Below are 23334 nucleotides of genomic sequence, written 5' to 3'. Positions count from 1 at the left end.
ACCCTGGGGCCAGCGTTTCGTTACCCTAGCAACGCCCCCACGCCGCGCCTGGCTTCCCAGAATGCACCAGTGCTGCCTTCCGTGAGGCTTCCGTCCGGTACGGGGCCGCCGCCATCTTGTGTTCGGGGTGTCTCGGCGCGTGAACGGGGCCGCCAGCCATGGAGACAGGTGAGCGCCGGCGGCGGCTACCCCACCCCCAGCGAGGGGAGCCTCCCCTCGGCTCCTGGCCACAGAGCCCCCGGCTGGCGACCCTGCGAGTCTCCCGCTTCGCTCGGAGACCGTGCGGCCCTGCTGGGGCGGGGGAGACAGAGATCGCCCCCTTCTCACCAGCGTCTGCCCAGGAGCATCCGCCCCTCACTCCCCCCCGCCCCCTGCTCTTTCCCCTAAGGGGAGCGCGCCTCGCCTTCCCTGGGGGGCTCGCTACAGAAGCAGGGCCTGGGTGTGATAAGCCCCCCCCCCCGCTCTGCAATGTTGCCCGCCAAGATGACACACTAAGCTTGAGGGTCAGGGGGTAGCCGTGTTAGGCTGTAGCCACAACAACAAGGAGTCCGGTGGCACCTTACAGACTAACAGATGTATTTGGGCAGAAGCTTTCGTGGGTAAAAAACCCACCTCTTCAGATGCATGGAGTGCAGATGACAGCTGCAGGCATTATATAATGACCCATGAAGAGAAGGGAGTGAGTTGCTTGCTGCCCTCGGCCCCTCACGGCTGCTGGGGCGGGACTCCTGTGCCTGGCCTTGGGAAGGAGTGCTCTCTAGCGAGGGGAGCAGGGAACAGAGGCCAGACACTGGGAGGGGAGGGATGGGTATCTGGGGATTAGAGCTGGCATCTGTTCCCATCTCTTATTCAAGTCTGGGGTTCTGTTCACCTGGGTTTTCCGCTATTACTTGTCTGATATTGGATTAGCATGGCTGAGTGGTTAAGGCACTCGCCTACAATCCTGAAAGGGAGGAGAGGGGGGGCTGAGCTGTGCTGCCTTTCACACTGAAAGGCTACCTCCAGTTCACCAAGCTGCAAACAGGATGTCTGATCCATTGGGTTGAGGCACTTAGGCCTTGTCTACACTACGAGAGTAGTTCGATTTTACTTAAATCGAATATTTGGAATCGATATTGCAAAGTCGAACGTGTGTGTCCACACTAAGGACAGTAATTCGACTTTGTGAGTCCACACTAACGGGGAAAGCGTCGACATTGGAAGCGGTGCACTGAGGGCAGCTATCCCACAGTTCCCGGAGTCCCCGCCGCCCATTGGAATTCTGGGTGGAGCCGCAAATGCCTTCTGGGTAAAAAAAAAAGGGGCCAGGGTGCTTTTGGGTAACTGTCGTCATCTGTCCATCACTCCCGCCCTCCCTCCCTCCCTGAAAGCGCCGGCGGGAAATCATTTCGCGCACTTTTCAAGTCATTGACAGCGCGGACGCCACAGCACTGTGAGCATGGAGCCCACTGCAACCATCGCTGCAGTTGTGGCCGCTCTCAACGCCTCGCAGCTTATCATACAGGTTGCCCTGAGGCAGATGCAGAAAAGTCAGGCGAGGAGGCTACGTCAACGCGGTGATGACCTGAAGTCTGAGAGTAGCACAGACCTCTCAGAAAGCAGGGGACCCAGCGCCGAGGACATCACGGTGGCAATGGGTCATGTTGATGCTGTGAAACGGCGATTCTGGGCACGGGAAACAAGCACTGAGTGGTGGGACCGCATAGTGCTGCAGGTCTGGGATGAATCACAGTGGCTGCGAAACTTCCGCATGCGGAAGGGAACTTTCCTTGAACTTTGTGAGTTGCTGTCCCCTGCCCTGAAGCGCAATGACACCCGGATGCGACCAGCCCTGACTGTCCAGAAGCGAGTGGCCATAGCCCTCTGGAAGCTTGCAACGCCTGACAGCTACCGGTCAGTCGCGAGCCAGTTTGGGGTGGGCAAATCTACCGTGGGGGTTGTTGTGATGCAAGTAGCCAAGGCAATCGTTGATGTACTGCTGCCAAAGGTAGTGACCCTGGGAAACTTGGAGGCGATCATAGATGGCTTCGCAGCGATGGGATTCCCAAACTGCGGTGGGGCCATAGATGGAACTCACATCCCTATCCTGGCACCGGACCACCAGGCCAGCCAGTACATTAACAGAAAGGGCTACTTTTCCATGGTGCTGCAAGCACTGGTGGACCACAGGGGACGTTTTACCAACATCAATGTCGGATGGCCGGGCAAGGTTCATGACGCTCGTGTTTTCAGGAACTCTGGTCTGTTTAGACGGCTGCAGCAAGGTATTTACTTCCCGGACCACAAAATAACTGTTGGGGATGTGGAGATGCCTATAGTCATCCTCGGGGACCCAGCCTACCCGCTAATGCCCTGGCTCATGAAGCCCTATACAGGTGCCCTGGACACTGAAAAAGAACTCTTCAACTACCGGCTGAGCAAGTGCAGAATGGTGGTGGAGTGTGCTTTTGGACGTCTCAAGGGGAGATGGAGAAGCTTGCTGACTCGCTGTGATCTCAGCGAAACCAATATCCCCATTGTTATAGCAGCTTGCTGTGTGCTCCACAATCTCTGTGAGAGCAAGGGGGAGACCTTTATGGCGGGGTGGGAGGTTGAGGAAATTAGCCTGGCTGCTGATTACGCCCAGCCAGACAGCCGGGCGATTAGAAGAGACCAGCGGGAAGCGCTGTGCATCCGGGAGGCTTTGAAAGCAAAGTTCCTGAGTGAGCAGGGTAACCTGTGACTTTCTAATTTTGTGTACAGAGAAGCCTTCACCCCACTTCCAACACACGTTTCAAAATAAAAATAGTTCTACTTTGTTAAAGCACACCGTTTTCTTTAATACTGTTTTCGCGGGAATTTTTTAAAACTGGGACGCAGACTGTGGTGCGGAGCGGGTGTAGTGTAGTCGCGCGAATGCAGCTTCTAAACTCAAGGACTGACAGGCTCCGCTGCGGTGGGATGGTTCTTTCAACGGAGCCTGTCACCCCTCCTGATACGGACTGTGTGTATGGGGGGTCTATGTGAGTTTGTGGCAGGGGTGGGACGGTTACAGATCCCCTGCTGTGTGGCTCTGTGATCCTGCCTAAGGACCGCCGCTTAAGATCTCTAACTGCCCTCCCCTGACACAAAGTCACAGAGCAACCCACCCCCCACCACATAACATGAAAAGAACCTCCCAGACTAACCAGGGTAAGTAGTCACTGCATCACTGCACTATGTATGTGCCCTGCTGCTGTGCCTGCCCCCTACTATGTACCCTGCCAAAGGTGACTGTCCTGTCCAATTACCAACCCCCTTTCCCCCCCCTCCTCCAAAAGAACATGATGGAAACAGTAGTTAACAGAAACATATTTTTTATTATCAACTACACATGGGACTGGGAAGTGAAACTTGGACGGGGGCTTGTGTCAGGCGGGAAGGAAAGAACTTGTCAAACTTTGGGGAATGAGAGCCTTCTGCTGCTCGAGCTCTCTGCAGGGGTGGAGTGAGAGTTAGCAGGGACTCTGCCGCCTCTCCTTCTGTGCACTTTGGGTGAAGGGAGTATGGGACTTGGTGGCGGGGGAGGGCGGTTAGAGATGGACTGCAGCGGGGCTCTGTCCTCCTGCCTCCGTTCCTGCAGAACATCCACAAGGCGCCGGAGCGTGTCCGTTTGCTCCCTCAGTAGTCCAAGCAGGGTTTGAGTCGCCTGCTGGTCTTCCTGACGCCACCTCTCCTCCCGATCCATGTTGGCTTGGTGCATTTGGGACAAGTTCTCCCGCCACTGGGTCTGCTGTGCTGCCTGGGCTCGGGAGCAGGCTATAAGCTCTGAGAACATGTCCTCCCGTGTCCTCTTCTTCTTATGCCTAATCCTCCCTAGCCTCTGGGAGTGTGATGACAGGCTAGGTTGTGAGACAGTCGCAGATGGGGCTGTGGGAATGGGAAAAAGGGAGTGAATTCCTCAGAAAGATAAATGTAGTTGTGAACAAAGAACATAGTCTTTCTCTGTGAACAGGACCATGCACAGCACCTATCACATGCGCACTCAGCACAAGGTCGAATTCTCGGCCTTCGCATTCAGTGTCTGGGGTTTTGCAGAGCACTTTTGAGAACCCTGTCAGGACAACGGAATTGCTCTTGCACGCAGACATGGTAAGCCGTAGATTCGTGGCAGCTTAAAACTTTAATATTAGCAATGGCCTCATTTCACATTGAAATCAATGTCGGTCCCTGCTGCCAGCAATCCGGCAAGCAGGAAGTCTGCTCCTGTCCCACACCCTCGCGGCTGTCCCCGGGAACGATCCCTTTCGGCTGACCCTCTCCCGCCTCCACCGCGTGGCTGCAAACCAGCGGTTACAGTTCTGTAAAGGAACGGTAAAGCAGTCCCAACACTAACATTCCCCTACCTCATTCAAAGCAGGTCATCATGAGCGACATCACCCTCATGAGGATCTCTGAGAGCGACAGACAGAGAATGCTCCGGGAAAGCCTTCAAAGACCAGGGCCGTATGCCGCCATGCTGTGCCAAGCAATGATTCCAGAGTACTTGCTAGTCTCGTGGCGCGGCAACGTGTCCTACTACGGAGGACCCAATAAGGCCGCTCTCCCCAAGAACCTAATGCAGCGGATTTCAAATTACCTGCAGGAGAGCTTCCTTGAGATGTCCCAGGAGGATTTCTGCTCCATCCCCGGACATATAGACCGCATCTTACTGTAGCTGCAGTAGCAGGGACTAAACAGTAGAGCGGCTTGGGCAGGACAATCATGCAAAACCGGACATTGCTAGATTTTTTTCAAATAGTTGCACTGCCCATGACTGAACCGTTAAGTTAATCAAACTAATCATGAGAAACCCATTTTTTAAATTGTTAATAATCATGTTCTGTTACAAATAAATGTTTAGATGTTTACAACACTTACTGGATGATCCTTCACCAGATTCTGTGTCCGGGGTAACGGCTGGGGAGGGTTGGTAGGGGATCTCTGTAAGGGTGATGAAGAGATCCTGGCTGTCGGGGAAATCAGCGTTGTGAGCGCTGTCGACTGCCTCGTCCTCCTCATCTCCTTCCTCATCTTCCCCGTCCGCTAACATGTCCGAGGATCCGGCCGTGGACACTATCCCATCCTCAGAGTCCACAGTCAGTGGTGGGGTAGTGGTGGCGGCCGCACCGAGGATGGAATGCAGTGCCTCGTAGAAACGGGATGTCTGGGGATGGGATCCGGAGCGTCCGTTTGCCTCTTTGGTCTTCTGGTAGCCTTGCCTCAGCTCCTTGATTTTCACGCGGCACTGCGTTACATCCCGGCTGTATCCTCTCTCTGCCATGTCTTTAGAGATCTTCTCATAGATCTTTGCATTCCGTCTTTTGGATCGCAGCTCGGAAAGCACGGACTCATCGCCCCACACAGCGATGAGATCCAAGACTTCCCGATCAGTCCATGCTGGGGCCCTCTTTCTATTCTGAGATTGCACTGCCATCAGTGCTGGAGAGCTCTGCATCGTTGCCAGTGCTGCTGAGCTCGCCACGATGTCCAGACAGGAAATGAGATTCAAACTGGCCAGACAGGAAAAGGAATTCAAATTCAAATTTTCCCGGGGCTTTTCCTGTGTGGCAGTTCAGAACATCCGAGCTCTTACTGCTGTCCAGAGCGTCAACAGAGTGGTGCACTGTGGGATAGCTCCTGGAGCTATTAGCGTCGATTTCCATCCACACCTAGCCTAATTCGACATGGCCATGTCGAATTTAGCGCTACTCCCCTCGTCGGGGAGGAGTACAGAAGTCGAATTAAAGAGACCTCTATGTCGAACTAAATACCTTCGCGGTGTGGACGGGTGCAGGGTTAATTCGATGTAACGGCGCTAACTTCGACATAAACGCCTAGTGTAGACCAGGCCTTAGAGGTGGTTGGACCTGATGCGGACCACAGCACTCGCTTGCATACCGTTGGCTGTGAAACTGATTGACGTGCCTTAACCGTGTCCGCCCCATGAGCCTTTGGCTCAGGAGAGCTTTGACACTTCTTTACCCTGGTTCCCCATTTTACGGGATACCCATCACCCAAAATCATGGAAAGGCTGATATAGGATACGGTCAGTAAAAAAGGATATTCACATAGTCAACATGGCTTAATGGAAAATAGACCTTGTCAGACAAATTTTATATCATTTTTTATGCAATCATAAATTTGGTTGAGAGAACTAATATATGCAGACTTCTATAAGGCATTTGATTTAATCCCATCTGACATTTAACACCCCTCTCCCCCCCAATATACAAGTGCATGCACCCATATTAAATGGATTAAAAGCTTGTTAACTGATAAATCACAAAAAATATGTGTAAATGGGGAATTGTCATAGGTGGCGGGTGAGTGGTTAGTGGGGTCCTGCTTGGATCTGTTCCTTGCAAATACTATTTAATTTCTTTGTGATCTGAAAGAAAATATAAAATTTGCAGATGACAGATTGGTGGAGTAGTAAATAAAGACTGACCTATCTCGCTTGGTTTGTAAGATGTGGGGGGAACTGTAACCTGGAATGCAATGACATTGAAAGACTGGGGTCAGGATAGATAACAAATTGTAGCTAAGAGGGCAGATATTATCTTTGGATGTATAAGTAGAGCAATATCGAGTAGGAAGGTCATATTACTTCTGTATTCAGTATTAGTGATGCCATTGCCAGAATCCCATATTCTTAGAGTTTATTATTTGTGTTCAGTGTGTTGTGTTCAGTTTGGTGTTGGTGCCTCAAAAAGGATGTTAAAAATTGGAAGGATTCAGAAAAGGGCAATAAGAAAGATTCAAGACCTGAAAGACACACTTTATAGTGAGAGACTAGGGAAGCTAAATCTATTTAATTTATGCAAGAGAAGATTAAGAGGTTACTTGATTGCAGTATCTACACCTGGAAGAGATTTCTGATAGTAATTGGCGTTTTGATATAGCAGGAAAAAGGATGAGATCCAGTGATTGAAGCTAGGCAAATCCAAACTAGAAATAAGGTATACATTTTTAACAGTGAAGGTAATAGATTGTTGATATAACTGACAGGCACATGGTAGATTTCCCATCACTTGAAGTCTTCAAATCAAGACTGGATATCTTTCTAAAAGGTAGCATATTGAAGTTATGGGTTTGGTGCTAAAATATTTACTGATATGACAAACACTTTGTCAAATGAATCAATATCTCAGGTTTGGTAAGAACTATCTTACAAAATGAATCAATATTATGATTTGATGGGGGGGGAATATATTGCTTTATCTCCTACTAACTCCAGATGGAGTGCTTCTATGTGGCTCGTATTGAGAAGCAAACCTTTCGTATTCTGTGTATAGCTCAGACTCTTATTGTTTTCATATGCATAGAATGAATGAATGGTTTTTTTTGTTTTGTTTTTTGTATTGACCTACTTTTCCCCCCAACATCAGATGATACTGGAAATCGACTTCGGTTCCAACTGGAGTTGGAATTTGTTCAGTGTCTGGCAAACCCCAATTACCTCAACTGTAAGTACTTGAAGTGAAACATCAGGGACTTGAGTAATGAATATTAGTTACCAATGTTTATTGTTTCTGGATTACTTAATATTGAGAGAGGGTCTAATACAATAAGGGTTGGAGCATTTAAGGCCTTGGCTACACTTACCAGCTAGTTCGACGGCTGGAAATCGAAGTTCTGGGTTCGACTTATCGCGTCTAGTCTGGACGCGATAAGTCGAACCCGGAAGTGCTTGCCGTCGACTGCGGTACTCCAGCTCGGCGAGAGGAGTACCGCGGAGTCGACGGGGGAGCCTGCCTGCCGCGTGTGGACCAAGGTAAGTTCGAACTAAGGTACTTCGACTTCAGCTACGTTATTCACGTAGCTGAAGTTGCGTACCTTAGTTCGAATTGGGGGGGGTAGTGTAGACCAAGCCTAAGTTATTGATATATAAAAAAATTGCTCGGTCTTTAACACTTCTTGTTCGGACAAGCTTTAGAGCAGGAATGTTTTTTTTTTTAAATAATAAGTTCTATTTTGTATAATTGTTTTTATTGATGAAACTCCTTGGGCGCCAATATAAATTCCTAAATAAATAGCAGAAGCAGCTAAAGGGCATATTAAAATATTTTTAAGTTATTTAAAGGGACACCATCAATTTGAAGATCAGGCAATTAAAAACAAAAGAGAATTCAAGTAATTTTAAGGTGCTACCTCTATCCTTGCCCCTCAACCTTCTTGCCAATTTTTATGATGTTACTAACACATTGTCCTATTTTTAAAAGTCTGTTCTCTGCCTTGTTGCTGTGTGACAGACCTATACAAAAGGGGAAAGGTGACTAAGTTGCTATAAACAGAGTGCTATCATATGCAAAATAAACAATGAAAAAAGGAGTATTTTTCATCTCTAAGTAATCTGAATCTTGGGAGTGATTTGTAACAGTAGTTGGTTTAAAACATTTTAAAAACAGAAATGCTCTTTAAAAATATATACTAAGCCATGAAGAAAGAAGCTTGTATATGTGCATTTCTAAACTTTTAAATATCATTTGCTTTCTTGCATGTGCAGTTGATACTCTTGTTTTGTTTGTTTCAGTTCTTGCACAGAGAGGGTACTTCAAAGACAAATCTTTTGTAAATTATCTTAAATATTTACTTTACTGGAAAGAACCTGAATATGCCAAATACCTAAAGTAAGTGTTAAATTATTTTGTGTTCTGCATTGTAATAATATAATAGGTACCTTATATTGTGCATTCTATAACTGGATACCAGTATTTGTTTCCAGTCTGCTGATTTGCATTACAAAGTTTGATACATACATGGCCTCATGAGAAGACCTTGTATTTAATGACCTAGATAAGAAGGTGGCACTTACCTTCGCTCTATTGTGGAAGTAAATCGTGATTTGGTAGCCTGCATAGAAGCTTCAGTGTTTGCTGATAGTAAATATTCTTGAACACTCGGGTACTACAAAGCCTGAGTCGGGCTCAGAAAGAACACTTGCAGCGTTATTTTGCAACACAGAAAATAAATGATATAAAGTACAGCATGGGTGTGCACACTTCTTAATTTTGAAGACGTGTTTCAAATTTTGAGTAAGGAGTTTCTTCTGTTTTTTCCCCATGAGGTTCTGAAACTGATAACTACACCTCTACCCCGATATAACGCTGTCCTCGGGAGCCAAAAAATCTTACTGCGTTATAGGTGAAGCTGCGTTATATCGAACTTGCTTTGATCCGCTGGAGTGTGCAGCCCCCCTCCCCCCCCCGGAGCGCTGCTTTACCGCGTTATATCCGAATTCATGTTATATCGGGTCGCGTTATATCGGGGTAGAGGTGTATTACAGCTGATACACAGAAGCTTTAATGGAAATTTATGACTAACTTTAGAAAAGTCACTCTAAGAGAAGGGTGAGGGGGGTATGGGTGTGTTTCTCAGACTGAAATTATCAGCAACATGATTGAGATCATCTGAGTACATTACTGTATATAAGAACGTTTAAATAAGTGGATAATCTAGAGAGCCTCAGTTAGATTTTGGGGCTGTTTTCCTTCTCTAACGTCCGTGTTATCTTAAAGAATGCATTACCATAATTAATTATTTAAATTATAAGTAGCAGAGCTTCTCAAAACATGAATATCTTGCATATAAATATTGTAAAATAATAAACTAAGAATATGGGATTTTTAGTACAGAAAGTGGCAGTATATTAAATCTAATCTGGGCAAACCTGTAAAAGTTTGCATTAAAATATATTCTGCTTGTTTTTAATCTAGGTATCCTCAGTGTTTGCACATGTTAGAGCTGCTCCAATATGAACACTTCCGTAAAGAACTGGTAAATGCTCAGTGTGCTAAATTTATTGATGAGCAACAGATCCTTCACTGGCAGCATTATTCACGGAAAAGAATGCGTCTCCAGCAAGCACTGGCAGAGCAGCAGCAACAGAACAATACTTCTGTAAAATGAGAGCGTTTGACACAGTGGCAACATTTACTTCATGTCAGTACATGTATTTGCAAGGGAAAATTTGACTTACTTTTGTAGCTTTGGCATTAGTGATATACATAACTTCATGTGCTAATGTAGACAGAGAACATTTTTGGTTTATCAAGTGACTGTTTTCCTATCAAGTAGTATCCATGTTAATGGGATGTAGCTGATGTATACTTTGTTGAACCTTCAGTGATGGGTTTTGTCTTTTTCCAAAGAAAGAGTACAGTCTTAAGATCACTATAGACCTTCATCCATGTATCTATTTTGAAAACTAAATATGGTTATCTGAGGTCCCTATTACCTTGGTATCTAACTATGGAGTTAGCTTACTGAAAGAATTTGTAGTTGAAAAGTCTGTGTTTGAAGGCATATTATCTCAATGTTTGGAGGACAGTGGCATGATATAAGGTGACTCTAAAAGCAGGGCTGGGAGCCCCCATGTGATGCGGAGAGCTATTTCTGTTATAAGGGCAAGGTATGCACCATTGAAATGAGATCTGTTACAGAAAACCTTAATTGTGCACATGTCCATATTGAAGCAGAGCTGTCCTATGGCTGATGCTGCACTTCTGTTTAAGTCCGTTAATGATTCATTATTTACTGCCCTCCCTGTAAACTTAATGCAGATTTGCTGATACCAAAATTTGAGGCATAAACCGAAGTGGTGAGAATAATAGAGGTTGCAGGTGATGAGGGGAGATTAGTACTAACTGAAAAGCCCTTCAGTGGGAAATAACCAGTGCAGACACAAAACGGGACCATGACAGTTGTACCCATTTGGTTATCTTGTCTCTTTAGTATCAGCAAGCTTGAGCTGGGTAAGGCTCTTGCAAAACAGGGGCTGTTAGGAAAGCTTAAAGGGAGTAGGTATATTTCAGGTAGTTGTACATGTTTTTAAGGCTTGTATGTGAAAGGTCAGAGGTAGAGAAGTATTTATCTTTAATATAACTGTTTTCTTTACAAGAAGGTGACAGCCCCTACAGCCACCACGTAAAGCCTTAATTAAAAAGAAATAGGGATACCTTACAACTGTGTAATAACCTAACTGTAGAAGAAAGGCAGGGATTACACTTTTTCTTCATGGCCATTAATTGAGGTGAATGTCAGTTATAAAGAGTCAAGTTCTTACTCTAGAAGTAGAAAGTTAAGTGGTTTTTATTTTTCATGGACTCTGATGTTACTTTTCAGCAGGACTGTGGCTGTTGTTGAAACTATATTTAATAAAAAAATAACAAAGCTTTGTCCTGCCTGACGTTTTAATGGGCTCATGCCCTGTAGCACTAATGTAGCTGTCTTCTAAAAGGGTTAAATTTAGACTACCTTCTACAATGAAAAATAGCCAATTTGTAAGACTAACCCTTATTTTTCTCTTTCTAAAAGCATAACTTGAATGTAACAAGCACCTATAAGAGCACAGCAAATATTGCCAGCCAGCTTTTGAATTGGGTATGTAGGCTGAAAGGTGGAATTGTTTTTATAGTATGTGTGCAATATCGCATGTTCGTTCTGCTAAGGACTTCTAGAATAACTCTGGTAGGTTGACTTATGAAAAATCAAAACTGATACATCTGAATTTCATCCTCACATCCACAGTGCTTAACTCTACTTTATGTAGCTCTCCCTTTATTCCACACCAAGGACTATACTTAATCTTTCAAAAGATTAGTAAGGTTTAGAGACTGCTGTTGAAGGTGTGACCCTACCCTCTAAAAACTGTTGGCCTTTAATGTTTAAAATCTGTACACAGTCTGTGTATCAATCTTTCTCTGTTCACAAGCTTGTGAGGAGTGAATGAGCAAGACAAGCTTTTTACAAGATGAGTCAACAGTTGTTAGTAGGCCACCCATCTGCAAAGCACAACAGAGAGGTGACTGTGTTACAGCAGTGAAATGTGAGACAGGAAGATTAGAGAGAGAGATTATCATCATGGCAGTTGGTACTCTGAGTTAAGCATCTCTCCTTAGTTCTCTACCACCTTTTATTTCTGGGGGAATTCTACACCACTGCACAATTTTGCAGAAGTGTTTTTTATGCAGACTTTGCTTTTCCCCAACAGAAGTGGGCTGCAGTGCTGCTGGCTGCCACTGAACCAGGCAGAGCCCAGCTCACACCTACTGAAGACACTACCAGGGGGAGGGTTCCCAGCAGCTGCAGTTCCCCAGATGCCCTGAGGGAAGGAGGCAGTGGCAGAGGAAAATCCACACAAGCCTGGGACTAAGCATCAGGCTGTTTCTTTGGGTGGATCCCTGGGCTCTGAGGGGTGGGCATCTGGGGAGGGGAGAGACATAGCTGAGCTTGTAGGGAAGGGGTGTGGGTATCTGGGCTGGGTGGCCCAACAGCTGGGCTCTGGAGGAGAAGGGGTGCAACATCTCGGGGGGGGGGGGGGGCATGGCTAGGCTCTAGGGGATTCAGGTGTATTGGCTGGGGAGGGGTTGTAGATGTCTGCCCCCTGGCAGGGGGAGGGCAGGGAAAGGGAAACAGGAACTGAGCTATCATAGGAGTTTAACTCCCTATTACGGGGGGGATTTTTGTGTGTGTATTTTTACAGACATACTTGCTGACAGGTATTTTGAAATAAATTACCAAAATTATTGAAACTGGCATGATTATGTAGTATATTTTACATAAAATTTGAAGAATTTTAAAATATTGTTAGCTTTTTTTGGCACAGAATTTCCCCACGCATAGTGTTTAGAGCAGAAGTTTAGTCAAAATTTATTTATTTTAATATTGAATCTGTACCTAAGTGAAACAGCTATGGCTAAACTGTAAGTAATATCTACTAAAGAGTGAAATTAGAAATAAGACTAGAAGGGATTTATATTGTGCCCCTTGCGCATAAGTCATAAATGGACAGTGGTGGTTCTTCCACTTTTAATTAAAATATCCAGGTGAGGTAGGTGTTAAGAAGCAGGACAGTTGAGGGAGACTGGTAAAGGGGTCATTCGAGCTAGAGTAAAAAGACTTTACAAAGGCTGGGTTTGCACTATTTCCCCATGAATAGCCCACTATACATTCTGACTACATTCCTTTAGAGAGAATAAGTCATTCCTGTAAGTAGAGAATCAAAAAAGTAGTAAAGTAATGTAGAATAATATTACCTATTGGGGTTTCTAAGGAAAGAGGCATTTTTACTCCACAGTAATGGGTAGTGTGGAGCTACAGCTATGGACCTTTATTTCTAAAGAGTAGTTAAATATTTAAGTTAAGAAGTAAGCAAGTATTTTCTTGCAAGTAGCCTTCAATAAGTTAGATAGCCTTGCCCATCCAATGATTGAGTCTACCTGTTTCTTAAACATTCACTTCCTCTATTGAGCAATATAGAGAATGTTCAGCCTGTTGAAAAGATTGCTAAACACAATTTGTTGCAAGTAGGAGTTTAATTCAGCACAAGGGTCAGTTACAGTTTTCTAGTGTTGCAAGATCCTTTCCCATGCTCTGTACCAGCAGTTTCATGGCATTTATTTTGATCACTCAGCCAATGCTCTTGACAGTTTAAAGTCTGAATGGAGATAAGGCAATACATGATGGCTCCTTTAAATGAAAATGACCAGCAGCCTGAAGATATGGGTATCTACTTTCTAGATAAATGATTGACTAAAGAAGAGAGAAAACTTAATCTTCAGTAAACAACATGTGCACAAGCTCTCTGTTAAGACATTCTTCTTCTACCAACTTCTGAGGCTGAAAGGAAAAAAAAAAGTGGTTTCAAAAAAAGAGTTTAAAGTGTCGCGTCTTTTTACAGAGTTCCTTGCTCAGCATAATGGTATTGAACTCTTAACTAGAGAGAGAGCCAACTTATTAGTCTCTATTTTGTAGGTTTTTCTAGCTGTCCTATACAAGTGAAATAGGTGTTTGAAACTGCTGCAGAAATTTGATATCCAGTTCAGAAGATTAATTTATTCTACCTCCCTCCACATCTCCCAGCTTTCTTGCTCACCTTTTCCCAAATAGTATAAAACAGCATAAAGTACAAAGGTTAAGAATGCCAAATACTACGCTTTTGTGGTCTCATTCCATTTTCAACACACAGCCTCCAATAGTCTCCAATGGTTTGTGTCTTTAGAGTTTCCACAATTGAATTGCCAGGCTATTGTAGGTCAGGAATAAATTTTCCTGAATCCTTCAGCAGAGCAGTGGAGTGCAGGGCACCTGGTTCACTCTGCCAGGCTCAAGCTTGTTTTTCATCGCACTTTAGTGTACACAAATTCAAATAATAAAATACTTACTGTCCCATATTTAAGTAGCGTTGGCACTGCAGTTAGTTTCAGATTCTTTCTGAACTCGTTGTTGGGGTCTTTCCAGCTGTTTTGAAAGAGTTGGTTAGTTAAGTTTATGCACAAGTTCTACATTCTGTTTGGAGGGTAAGATGACGTTTACTATTTCTTGCATAGTCAGTACTATTGAAAGCCCAAGGGAAATCTGATTATTATAATAAAAATTAATGGAGATATCCTATCTCCTAGAACTGGAAAGGACCTTGAAAGGTCATCGAGTCCAGCCCCCTGCCTTCACTAGCAGGACCAAGTACTGATTTTGCCCCAGATCCCTACTAAGTGGCCCCCTCAAGGATTAAACTCTCAACCCTGGATTTAGCAGGCCAATGCTCAAACCACTGAGCTATCCCTCCCCCCATTCTGTATTCTTAATGCATACAGCTACCACCAAAATAAGTAGAAATATAAGTTGCAAGGAATTCTGGATCAAATCAGTATTAACTGCTGCAGCATTAGCAGTGAGGTATTCTGCAACTTTCAGATGGCTAATTCTCTGCATTCTAAATACCACTTGAAGTCCAAACTTTGGATTTAAAGTATTTTGTTTAACAAGCACAAAATGGCTGCACTTAGATTAGGAGGTTTAAATGTTCAGTTCAACTGTTATATTACTGTGATGAGGGATGATCCTAGGCATGAAGGTAACAAGCTTTTACAAGTCCTCTGGATGAGGATAAGGGTAATTAGACTTAGACTAGTTTAGACATTTGAGATGAATATTGTTTCCCACTGTCTGGATCAGCTCAATGAACAGTTTGAACATATGATTTCAGATTTGTTTTATGGAACAGTATGTATATATATTAGAACTAAAGAATTATTTAAACAAAAATAGCACAAGAAGCCATTAAAATATTAACTTTTTTAGCACTTACTAGGCTCGGTCTCCTACTTGGCAGTAGATGAATACAGCTCCATCAGGCAGGCTATTTAATTCACTCCTCACAACTGGTTCAGCTAAAGAGTACAGAATTTTCTAGTTAAGTTTACATAACAGTATTCATATTTTACAGTTGTGGCATCTTATGCTATCACCTCTGCTGCTCACGCTTCCAGGTTTTCCTGCTCATTTGTCTGCTTCATTCACTAGTCACCATGTTTTCCTCTACTCAGCCTCCTGTGTATGGTACAACTTACTTGAACTCACTCAGCACCTATTTAAATTGCTTCTGAAGTCCTGCTTGTTTTTCCCAAGTCTTTGTCTCCTTGTCTGCATGTCCTGGGATTATAAACGCCTCCAAGCAGCAACATACTTAGCTCAGTGAGTACTACCATACATACATCAAGCGTACACGATGCTGAAGAATTCATAGGGATGTACGAGTCCATAACCGCCATCAAGCCAGGTCGGTTTTCTATGTGAAGTCACTATTTTGCAATGCCTTGGTATATTAGGGATAAATTAACTGCTCATAAACCAGCATCTGGCCAAGTTCAACTGCCAGGGTAGGCAGCTTAAGTAGCCCACACTGCAGGGCAAGTTGGCTAACTAAATTCCTTTCACGGGTATGTAATCTAAGGAGCAGAGTTTCATCATTCAAGTAGAAGATTTGACAAGGGGATGTGTAATACTGGTGGCAGTAATAACTTGTGGTTGGGGACCACAGCTGGAGCACTGATTGGAGGTAGGCACAGGAGAGAGAGCAGCAGTGTCTCGTATAGACTACATAAACAGAAGTGGGCAAGGACCCTTTGTGTCTCGAATGAGTGAGCTCTGCCCGAGAATCTCTCCCCCTCACCCCAAGGATGGCGGGCAACAACTACAGGTCGCCTTCAGAGACCACATCGAGTGAGAAACAGAAAAAGGGGGTCAGCTACTCCCAGGCACACAGTTATTCTAGACAGCTGACAGATACCCATGGGGGGGGGGAGTGGAGCAGATGCAAGGGAAGGAGCTAGCGGGGTAGGGCAGCAGAGAAGGGAGCCTCAGGGATGAGGGAGAAGAGCCCGGAAGGGAGGAGGGGGAGGCTGGAGCACACGGGTCGGTATAGAGGAGGGGGCAGGAGAGCTGGAGCCGAGCCCAGGCCCTACGAAGGGGGGAGAGTTCCCCTCCGGACTCACCAGTGACGCAGTCCGGGCACCAGCTCCGGCCCTGGGCATCCTTGTCCCCGCTGAACAAGGCGAAGACGGGCCGGCCGCGGCTCTGCTGGGCCACCTGCACGAACTCGCTATAGCCCCGCGCCGCCTTCTCCTCCCAGCCCATGGCCCCGCTGCAGCCCCAACGTGCCACTGCTACTCGCTTCCGGGGCGGCAGCGCACCTGCGCACTAAGCACCACCTCCCGGGGCGGGGCTTGAAGGGGGACAGACCTACCTACGGCGGCCGTGAAAGGACACGTGCGGTTAGGATTGGCCGCCCCGGGCACCCTTACCTTTCCCTCCATTCCCGGCAGCCCCCGCGATAGCGGCGGTTGTCATGGAGCGAGTTTGAACCGCAGCGCTTCACCAAGTCCCCCACTGCGGTGGGTGTCCCCCCCGCCCTCCCCACTGTGGGAAGCCGGGGTCCAGGGTGCCCCGAGCCATCCCGCGCCTGGGCTCGGAGCGGGGCGGCAGGGAGCCCCTGGGTCGCCTCGCTGGCCAACGCCCCGGGACCTCCGCTCCCCCCTTTCCCTTCAGAGCGGCTGGTCCCTGGGCCCTGCCTCCCACAACCCCCGGCCCCCGTGTCCTCGCCTTTGCTCTGGGCCAGGGCTCCTGCCCCCCACGCGCCTGCGCTCTCGTCCCCTTCGCACGGCTGCTCCCCCACTGCAGGGACAGCCCCCGGGGCCGCCCCGAGACTGCGGCCTGCAGCCCCAGTGGGTCCCGCGCCTTGTATAGCTGAGGTGCGGCCCCTATAGCCGGGACGCTTCCTAGCACCCGTGGGTCTTCTGCAGTTGTTAGTGGGAGGGGGGCTTGGCAAATCCTAGGTGGGAGGGTCTCCAAGGGTAATGGGTGGTGCGAAAGGACGCCGCGTTGGGAGTGGGTGGAAGGAGGCAGAGAACAATCAGGAGAAACTCGAATACAAAATAGGGACTAGGAAGGGTTGAAATTTAGGCGCTATGGGGCTGGACTAGATGACCTCTCCAGATCCCTTCCAGCCCAGGGTTGCTGTGAAATGGAGCAGGATGGAATTGTACAGGGCTTTGAAATAGAGAAGGAAGGAAATTGAAGTTGATTCAGAAGTGGAGTCTTTATCTTTACGTAGTTTGGTTATAAATGGTAGTAAAGGTAGAGTGGAATTAACTGTTACAGGCAAGGGAGAAATATTTGTTTTCACATGATATATGGAGGAGTATTAAGATTCAGGTGAGTGGAATAACCCTGGCAGGAGCTGCAGAGGAACTGGCACTTGCTCCAACAGTGGGCAGCATGGTTGGAAGAAATAGAGAAGAGATAATGTCCAGAGAAGCTGGGGAGCAGAGTAAGGGAGTCTGTGATTTAGGCTGGAGAGAAAGAAACAAACTCATTATACCTGATCTTGAAATTGTTTGAATTTAGGGGACCCTCAGGAGCCCTCAGTTCCAGCTGGAAGTAATTGCTGGTGAGTTTATATATATCAGGGCTTCATGATCCATTATTTTTATTTTATTTCCCTTTGCACTGAAGGAAATGTAAGATATCCAGATGTGTGCTCTCCATTGGTCTACCTGCTTCTGACAACAATATATTCTGTACTTTATGCCATCTCTCTTATGGTTAAAAATTTGAGGGATGTTTGAGAAAATAAATAGTTTTTTTCCACCCACCTCTTTTCCGTAGACCACAGTTTCCTTGTTCTAGTAATAACAGCTGCAAAAGTTTTTCCTTAATCCTGTATTCTCCTTATGGCTGCTAATGTGAACATTCCCTTCACAGTCTGTAATGTTGCTTTATAGCCAGCTGCTTGGGAGTGTGAAAGAAGAATGTAAGCTGTATCTAGTACATCAGAAAATGTGACTATATCCCCCACTTTGCTTCCAGCCTGTACCACTACAAAAAGCATGTTCTCAAAATTACTTCCACAAGTGAGTGTTTTGCCTGTTAAGCTATTACATTGTCAGGCCTTGTCTTATTTTTAAACACAAAACCCCATACCCAAACATCTTGTCTACTTGTTATAATTTTAGCAGAGGCCAGTTTACAGGTGACACTGGATTTTTAGTATCCTTCTATTCTATTCAATGTGATGGGACCAAGTAAACCAGCCACATTCTATGATCCATTTGCATCCAGTATCCAAGCAGAAAAGAATGAAGCGAGAACTCTCCAGACACAGGTATTATTTGACTTCTGCAGTGATGACTTCTCTGGGTTGGGTTTGTCATTCTGTTTTATAATATGATAAGCTTAACCTACTTCCTGACGCCGGTTCTGTGCACAGCTGTAGTGTCAAGTTTGCCTGCCTACTTTCATGTGTCACCAGCATCCATTGGCATGATATTTACCCTTCTTTTGTAAAGTGCTTTGAAATCTACAGCTGAAAATGAATAAATGTAAATATCTGTCTTCACCCCTTCCTTTTCACTTGTAAGGACCACCTGGGATCATTTTGCATTATTTGTTTTAAATATTTATTATGGCAGTGTCCTGTGCCAAAGCTCTTTGGGCTAGATTTTTAAAAGTTTCTTTTGATTTCAGTTGGAACTAGGCACCTAAATGCTTTTGAAAACCTCACTAGGCATCTAGCTGCATCTTTAGGTGTCTAGCAACCTTTAAATATCTGGCCCTTTGTTTGAGTGGGAAGGATGCTTTAGGACTAAAGTAGCTATTATCTGCGTGGTGATATGATAAATTGTACTGTGAAGGGAGTTACATTTGTCCTTATTATTTTATGTTTGAGGTGCATCATCTGTGAAATACACTCCATAATGTGGATTTTTTGTTTAATCTGTGGAACAGCTCCAGTTTAATAGGAACGTTCCTGCAGCTCCAGAGAACTTAGCTGTCAGATTCTCCAGCCCTCGTCCAATTATAATAGAAAAGTTGAAGCCACCTGATGGTCAGAGAGATCTAGGTGGTGGTGATGACACCAATTTAAGAAGTTCTGTCACATTTTCAGTCATATCTGAAGAGAAATTAAAATTGGCCATCCAGTTAGCCAAAAGGGATGTAAAACGAAGACACCTGGAAGAACAAGTGAAAGAAGCTGAAAATAAATCAGTGTTCCCCCAGACATCTGAGCAATGTAAGAGAGAAGTATCTGAAAATCCTGCAGAGAGGAGTACATCAAAGTCTCGGACATGCTTGAAATATCATCAGCAACTTGGTCAACCCTCCAAAATGGAGATTACCAACTCTGGTGCAAAAGTGTATCTCTACACTCCAAATCAGGGCAAGTTAAAGCCACCTGTTTCAGATTCTCCACCCACCCATGATCCAGGACCAGGGCCCAAGCCAAGACTGAAAAAAATTGAAGATAAAAGTACACAGGAAGTCAGACGACTGCAAAAAGAACTGAGATGTTGCATCCAGAAAATTGAAGAACTGGCTAAAAAAGGTGAAAGACACAATTATTTTTTATATAGCGTTACTATAGCTTGTTTCTCTGTTCTTCTCCCATTTTTATGCTTTTACTTGAATCTGTGTTTATTTCTGCGTGTGTGCGTGCGCACGCGTGTATTTTGTTAAAAAAAAATTTTTTAAGACAAAATTAAATGCATGATCCATTCAAGGTATTAGTAAGGTGGTATGGAGCCTTTCACCTATATAACATGGATTCAAATCCAAGCCATTTTGATAGTAAATAAAACACTGTTGCTATTTAATGGCTTGTGTGAAATGCATTGGTGATGCTCTTAGACCTGTTCCTATTGGATAGATCTTCAGATTACAAAAACCACATCACAGCTAGAATCATTGTTAGCAGTTACAGGAAAGAGACCAATGGTTGTCAGAACTCTTGCTTGTTAGAAGTGACTCATTTACATCAAGGTTGAGACGCATGGGAGGTGGAGTGGTAAATTTTTTTTAGTTTTGACATTATATTGACTCGTTTGTAATCTTTAGCAAGAGGTTTAGCGAGCTATAACTTTCTGTACGTTCCTGCCACAACTTTGTGATTTGATTTGGGAGATTATAATAGGGGCTGGCAAGATTTACCTGGATAAGAATATGTAAAAACATCCTAAAATGATACAGAATGTGTAGATAAAATAGTTTCTCTGTATTAGTTCAAGATAATGTCTTGCCAAAGTAAAGGTGCACTGTGAATTGGTCCTGCAATGAAGGAAGCTCCCTTGCTAGGTAATCACGCATTTAGCTTAAATCAGGATTTCATCAGATTAACTAGATTGTCAAGACCTGTAACTCGCTGCATTTTGCAAAAATAACACTTTTCAGAGAGATGTGAAGAAATCTTGGATCCTGATGAAGAACGACGAGTTCGCATTAGGAGGCAGGAGCAAGCTGCGCGGTCTGCTCGGATGCTGTATGTCCTCCAGCAACAGGTAGGAACAGATCATTTTTTAAAAGGATGTATATAAAAAAAAAATGGTGTATTCTGTATGCAATAGAACTGGCCAGAAACAAAAGCCTTTGAACTTGAGAAGTTCTAATTTGGATCCGAATTTCATGACTGGGCCTTACCATTATAATGGGATGAACCAAAACACCTCTGAATTGAAAAGTTGGGATCTGGACCTAGATTTTACAACACAGGCTTGCCTTTAATCTATACACACACAGCTGGTTCTGAGTGTGATTTTTGTTTTCTGAATAAACAGGTAAAAGAAATTCAGGAAGACTTGGAGAAGCTGAGTCCTCATAAAATCAAACACACGAAGAAGGTAAGATGTACTGAACTTGGATTGAATCTTTCTGAAAACAAGTGTTTGGGATCTTGAATGATCTTTTGGTTAATTCAGTTTCTAGGAATCCGTTCCAAAGGCTCCTTAAGTACAACGTTATTGGAGAAGTATTCTGAGACTTTAAATGTTCCCACCAACCTTCTGTCTTGGATTTATAACTCAGCTGCTTTACTTCAGGCTAGCATAATATTTGGTATATTGACTGTATAACTTCGATTAATAAAAAACTAAAGGTGGCTGATGTAATTAATGCAAGTCAACATGGGTTTTTGGAAAATAGGAAAATAACTTGATACCATTTTTTTTTTTAATGAGTTTACAAGGTTGGTTGATAAAGGGAATAGTGTTAACATAATATACTTAGAATTCTGTAAGGTGTTTGACTTGTTGCCACAGGACATTTTAATTTAAAAAACTAGAATGATATAAAATTAACATAGTGGTATGCAGAGTTGTTTTAGCCATGTTGGTTCCAGGATATTAGAGAGACAAGGTGGGTGAGGTAATATCTTTTATTGGAACTCTGTGTAAGCTTGAAAGCTTGTCTCTTTCACCAACAGAAGTTGGTCCAATAAAAGATATTATCTCACCCATCTTGTCTGTCTAATAAAATTAATATGGCAGACATTAAATGAATTAAAAACTGGCTGACAGATCTAAAAATGTAACTGTAAACCAGGAATCATTCTTGAATGGATGTTTCCAGTAGGGTCCTGCAGGGATCAGTTCTTGGCCCTATGCTATTAATATTCTTATCAATGACCTAGAAGAAAATATAAAATAATCACTGATCAAGTTTACAGATGACACAAAAAATTAGGGGCTGGTTAATAATAATGAGGACAGGCCACTGATTCACAGCAATCTGGATTGTTTGGTAAACGGGCAGCAAACAAACAATATGCATTTTAATACAACTAACTGTAAATGTATACATCTATGAACAAAGAATATAGACCAAACTTACAGGATGGGGGACTTTATCCTGGGAAGCAGTGATTCTGGAAAAGATTTGAGTGTCTCAGTGGATAATCAGCTGAACATGAGCTCCCAGTGTGATATTGTGGCCAAAAGAGCTAATGTGATCCTAGGATGCATAACCAGAGGAACCTGGAGTTGGGGTAGAGAGGTTATTTTACTTTACATTTAGCCCTGCCGGGACTGCTGCTGGAATACTGTGTCCAGTTTTGGTGCCCACAATTCAAGAGAGTTCAGAGAAGAGCCATAAGAATGATTAAAGGATTAGAAAACATGGCTTTACAGCGATAGACTCAAGGAGCACAATCTATTTAGCTTAACAAAGAGAAGGTTAAGGGCTGACTTGATTACAGTGTATCAGTATATGCATGGGGAACAAATATTTAATAATGGGCTCTTCGATCTAGCAGAGAAATTCAACGGCTGAAAGTTGAAAATTCAGACTGGAAATAAGACATACATTTTTAATGGTGGGAGTAATTAATCATTGGGACAGTTAACAAGGATAATGGTGGCGTCTCAGTCACTGACAATTTTTAAATCAAAATGGATTGTTTTTCTAAAAGATCTGCTCTAGGAATTACTTTGGGGAAGTTCTATGGCGTGTGTTCTACAGGAGGTCAGACTAGATGATCACAATGGTCCCTTCTGGCCTTAGAATCTATGAATCTTTTCTGCACTGCTTAAGCAGCTGCCAAATTTCATCACAAGGGTGGATACGTCTCCATCACAATTAACTGAGAGCAAAATATAATTACTTAAATGATCAGTGAAATTCTTCTAACAATTCTCTGAATAACGTCACTTGAAACGTGCTGGATATTTAATCACCCATGTCTTTCCTTTGTGCCACAGTCTCGAGCCATGTCCAGAGTGGCTGCTGCCCACAGAGGAGCCATTCGTGCCTTGCAGGTGTTTGCCACTCAATTTACTGATCAATCAGAGCAGCAGGTTCCTGCCCATTACAAGGAGTTGGGCAATCTCATTCGACAACTCTCTCTATGTTCTGCCAAATTAGAAATGGATTCTTCTGTTCCTGACATCATCATAGACATTCTGCTACAAATTGAGGTGTGGAAAGTGCTTAATTTTTCTTCAGGGCTGATGTAGAAGAGACTGGATGAAATATTTAAGTTCTGGGTGCAAACTATATCACACATGGGCGGGATAAAATATTACCAGTAAAAATATGGCTTAATAAGTGCATGTTGCAGTTGCCAGGGTTTGTGGCTATATGGCTTTCAGATGCTGCTGTAACGGTTGTAGTACCAGAACCTAGCTAGGAGATAAAGATATAGCTGCAAAATTTACTTCATCACTATGTTCTATAACCACTTTGGTTGGAGATATTTCTGCCATGTATATGATTATCAAGTTAGAAGCT

The 23334-nt window shown here is 44.3% G+C and overlaps 3 protein-coding genes across 7 annotated transcripts in view; 2 read left to right on the top strand and 1 right to left on the bottom strand.

The window, feature by feature from the left end:
- Positions 1-53: 53 nt before the first annotated feature.
- Positions 54-11176, top strand: MED31 (mediator complex subunit 31). Its single transcript, XM_034752785.1, has 4 exons — positions 54-168; positions 7389-7466; positions 8534-8630; positions 9717-11176. The coding sequence occupies exons 1-4, from the start codon at positions 159-161 to the stop codon at positions 9907-9909; spliced, it is 378 nt and encodes a 125-aa protein (XP_034608676.1). The 5' UTR covers positions 54-158; the 3' UTR covers positions 9910-11176.
- Positions 11177-13297: 2121 nt separating this feature from the next.
- TXNDC17 (thioredoxin domain containing 17) lies at positions 13298-16499 on the bottom strand. Its single transcript, XM_034752508.1, has 4 exons — positions 16275-16499; positions 15089-15170; positions 14166-14241; positions 13298-13620 (listed from the first exon to the last, which is right to left on the bottom strand). The coding sequence occupies exons 1-4, from the start codon at positions 16414-16416 to the stop codon at positions 13552-13554; spliced, it is 369 nt and encodes a 122-aa protein (XP_034608399.1). The 5' UTR covers positions 16417-16499; the 3' UTR covers positions 13298-13551.
- Positions 16500-16615: 116 nt separating this feature from the next.
- KIAA0753 (KIAA0753 ortholog) overlaps positions 16616-23334 on the top strand; it is a 31140-nt gene continuing 24421 nt past the window's right edge. For 3 of the 5 annotated variants that reach the window (XM_034752506.1, XM_034752507.1, XM_034752503.1), the window contains exons 1-8: positions 16616-16673; positions 17686-17728; positions 18063-18191; positions 18294-18442; positions 19066-19663; positions 20506-20612; positions 20889-20951; positions 22806-23021. In XM_034752506.1, the coding sequence (XP_034608397.1) occupies positions 18353-18442; positions 19066-19663; positions 20506-20612; positions 20889-20951; positions 22806-23021 (1074 nt within the window). In that variant the 5' untranslated portion in view covers positions 16616-16673; positions 17686-17728; positions 18063-18191; positions 18294-18352. The remainder of the gene's footprint in view (positions 16674-17685; positions 17729-18062; positions 18192-18293; positions 18443-19065; positions 19664-20505; positions 20613-20888; positions 20952-22805; positions 23022-23334) is intronic. The other 2 variants (XM_034752504.1, XM_034752505.1) reach the window with 2 other exon arrangements.

The sequence above is a fragment of the Trachemys scripta genome, chromosome 18 (assembly GCF_013100865.1).
Source record: "Trachemys scripta elegans isolate TJP31775 chromosome 18, CAS_Tse_1.0, whole genome shotgun sequence".
Classification (NCBI taxonomy): Eukaryota; Metazoa; Chordata; order Testudines; family Emydidae; genus Trachemys; species Trachemys scripta.
The sequence above is the reverse complement of the archived record's forward strand: the minus strand, read 5'-3'. Positions and strand labels throughout refer to the sequence as shown.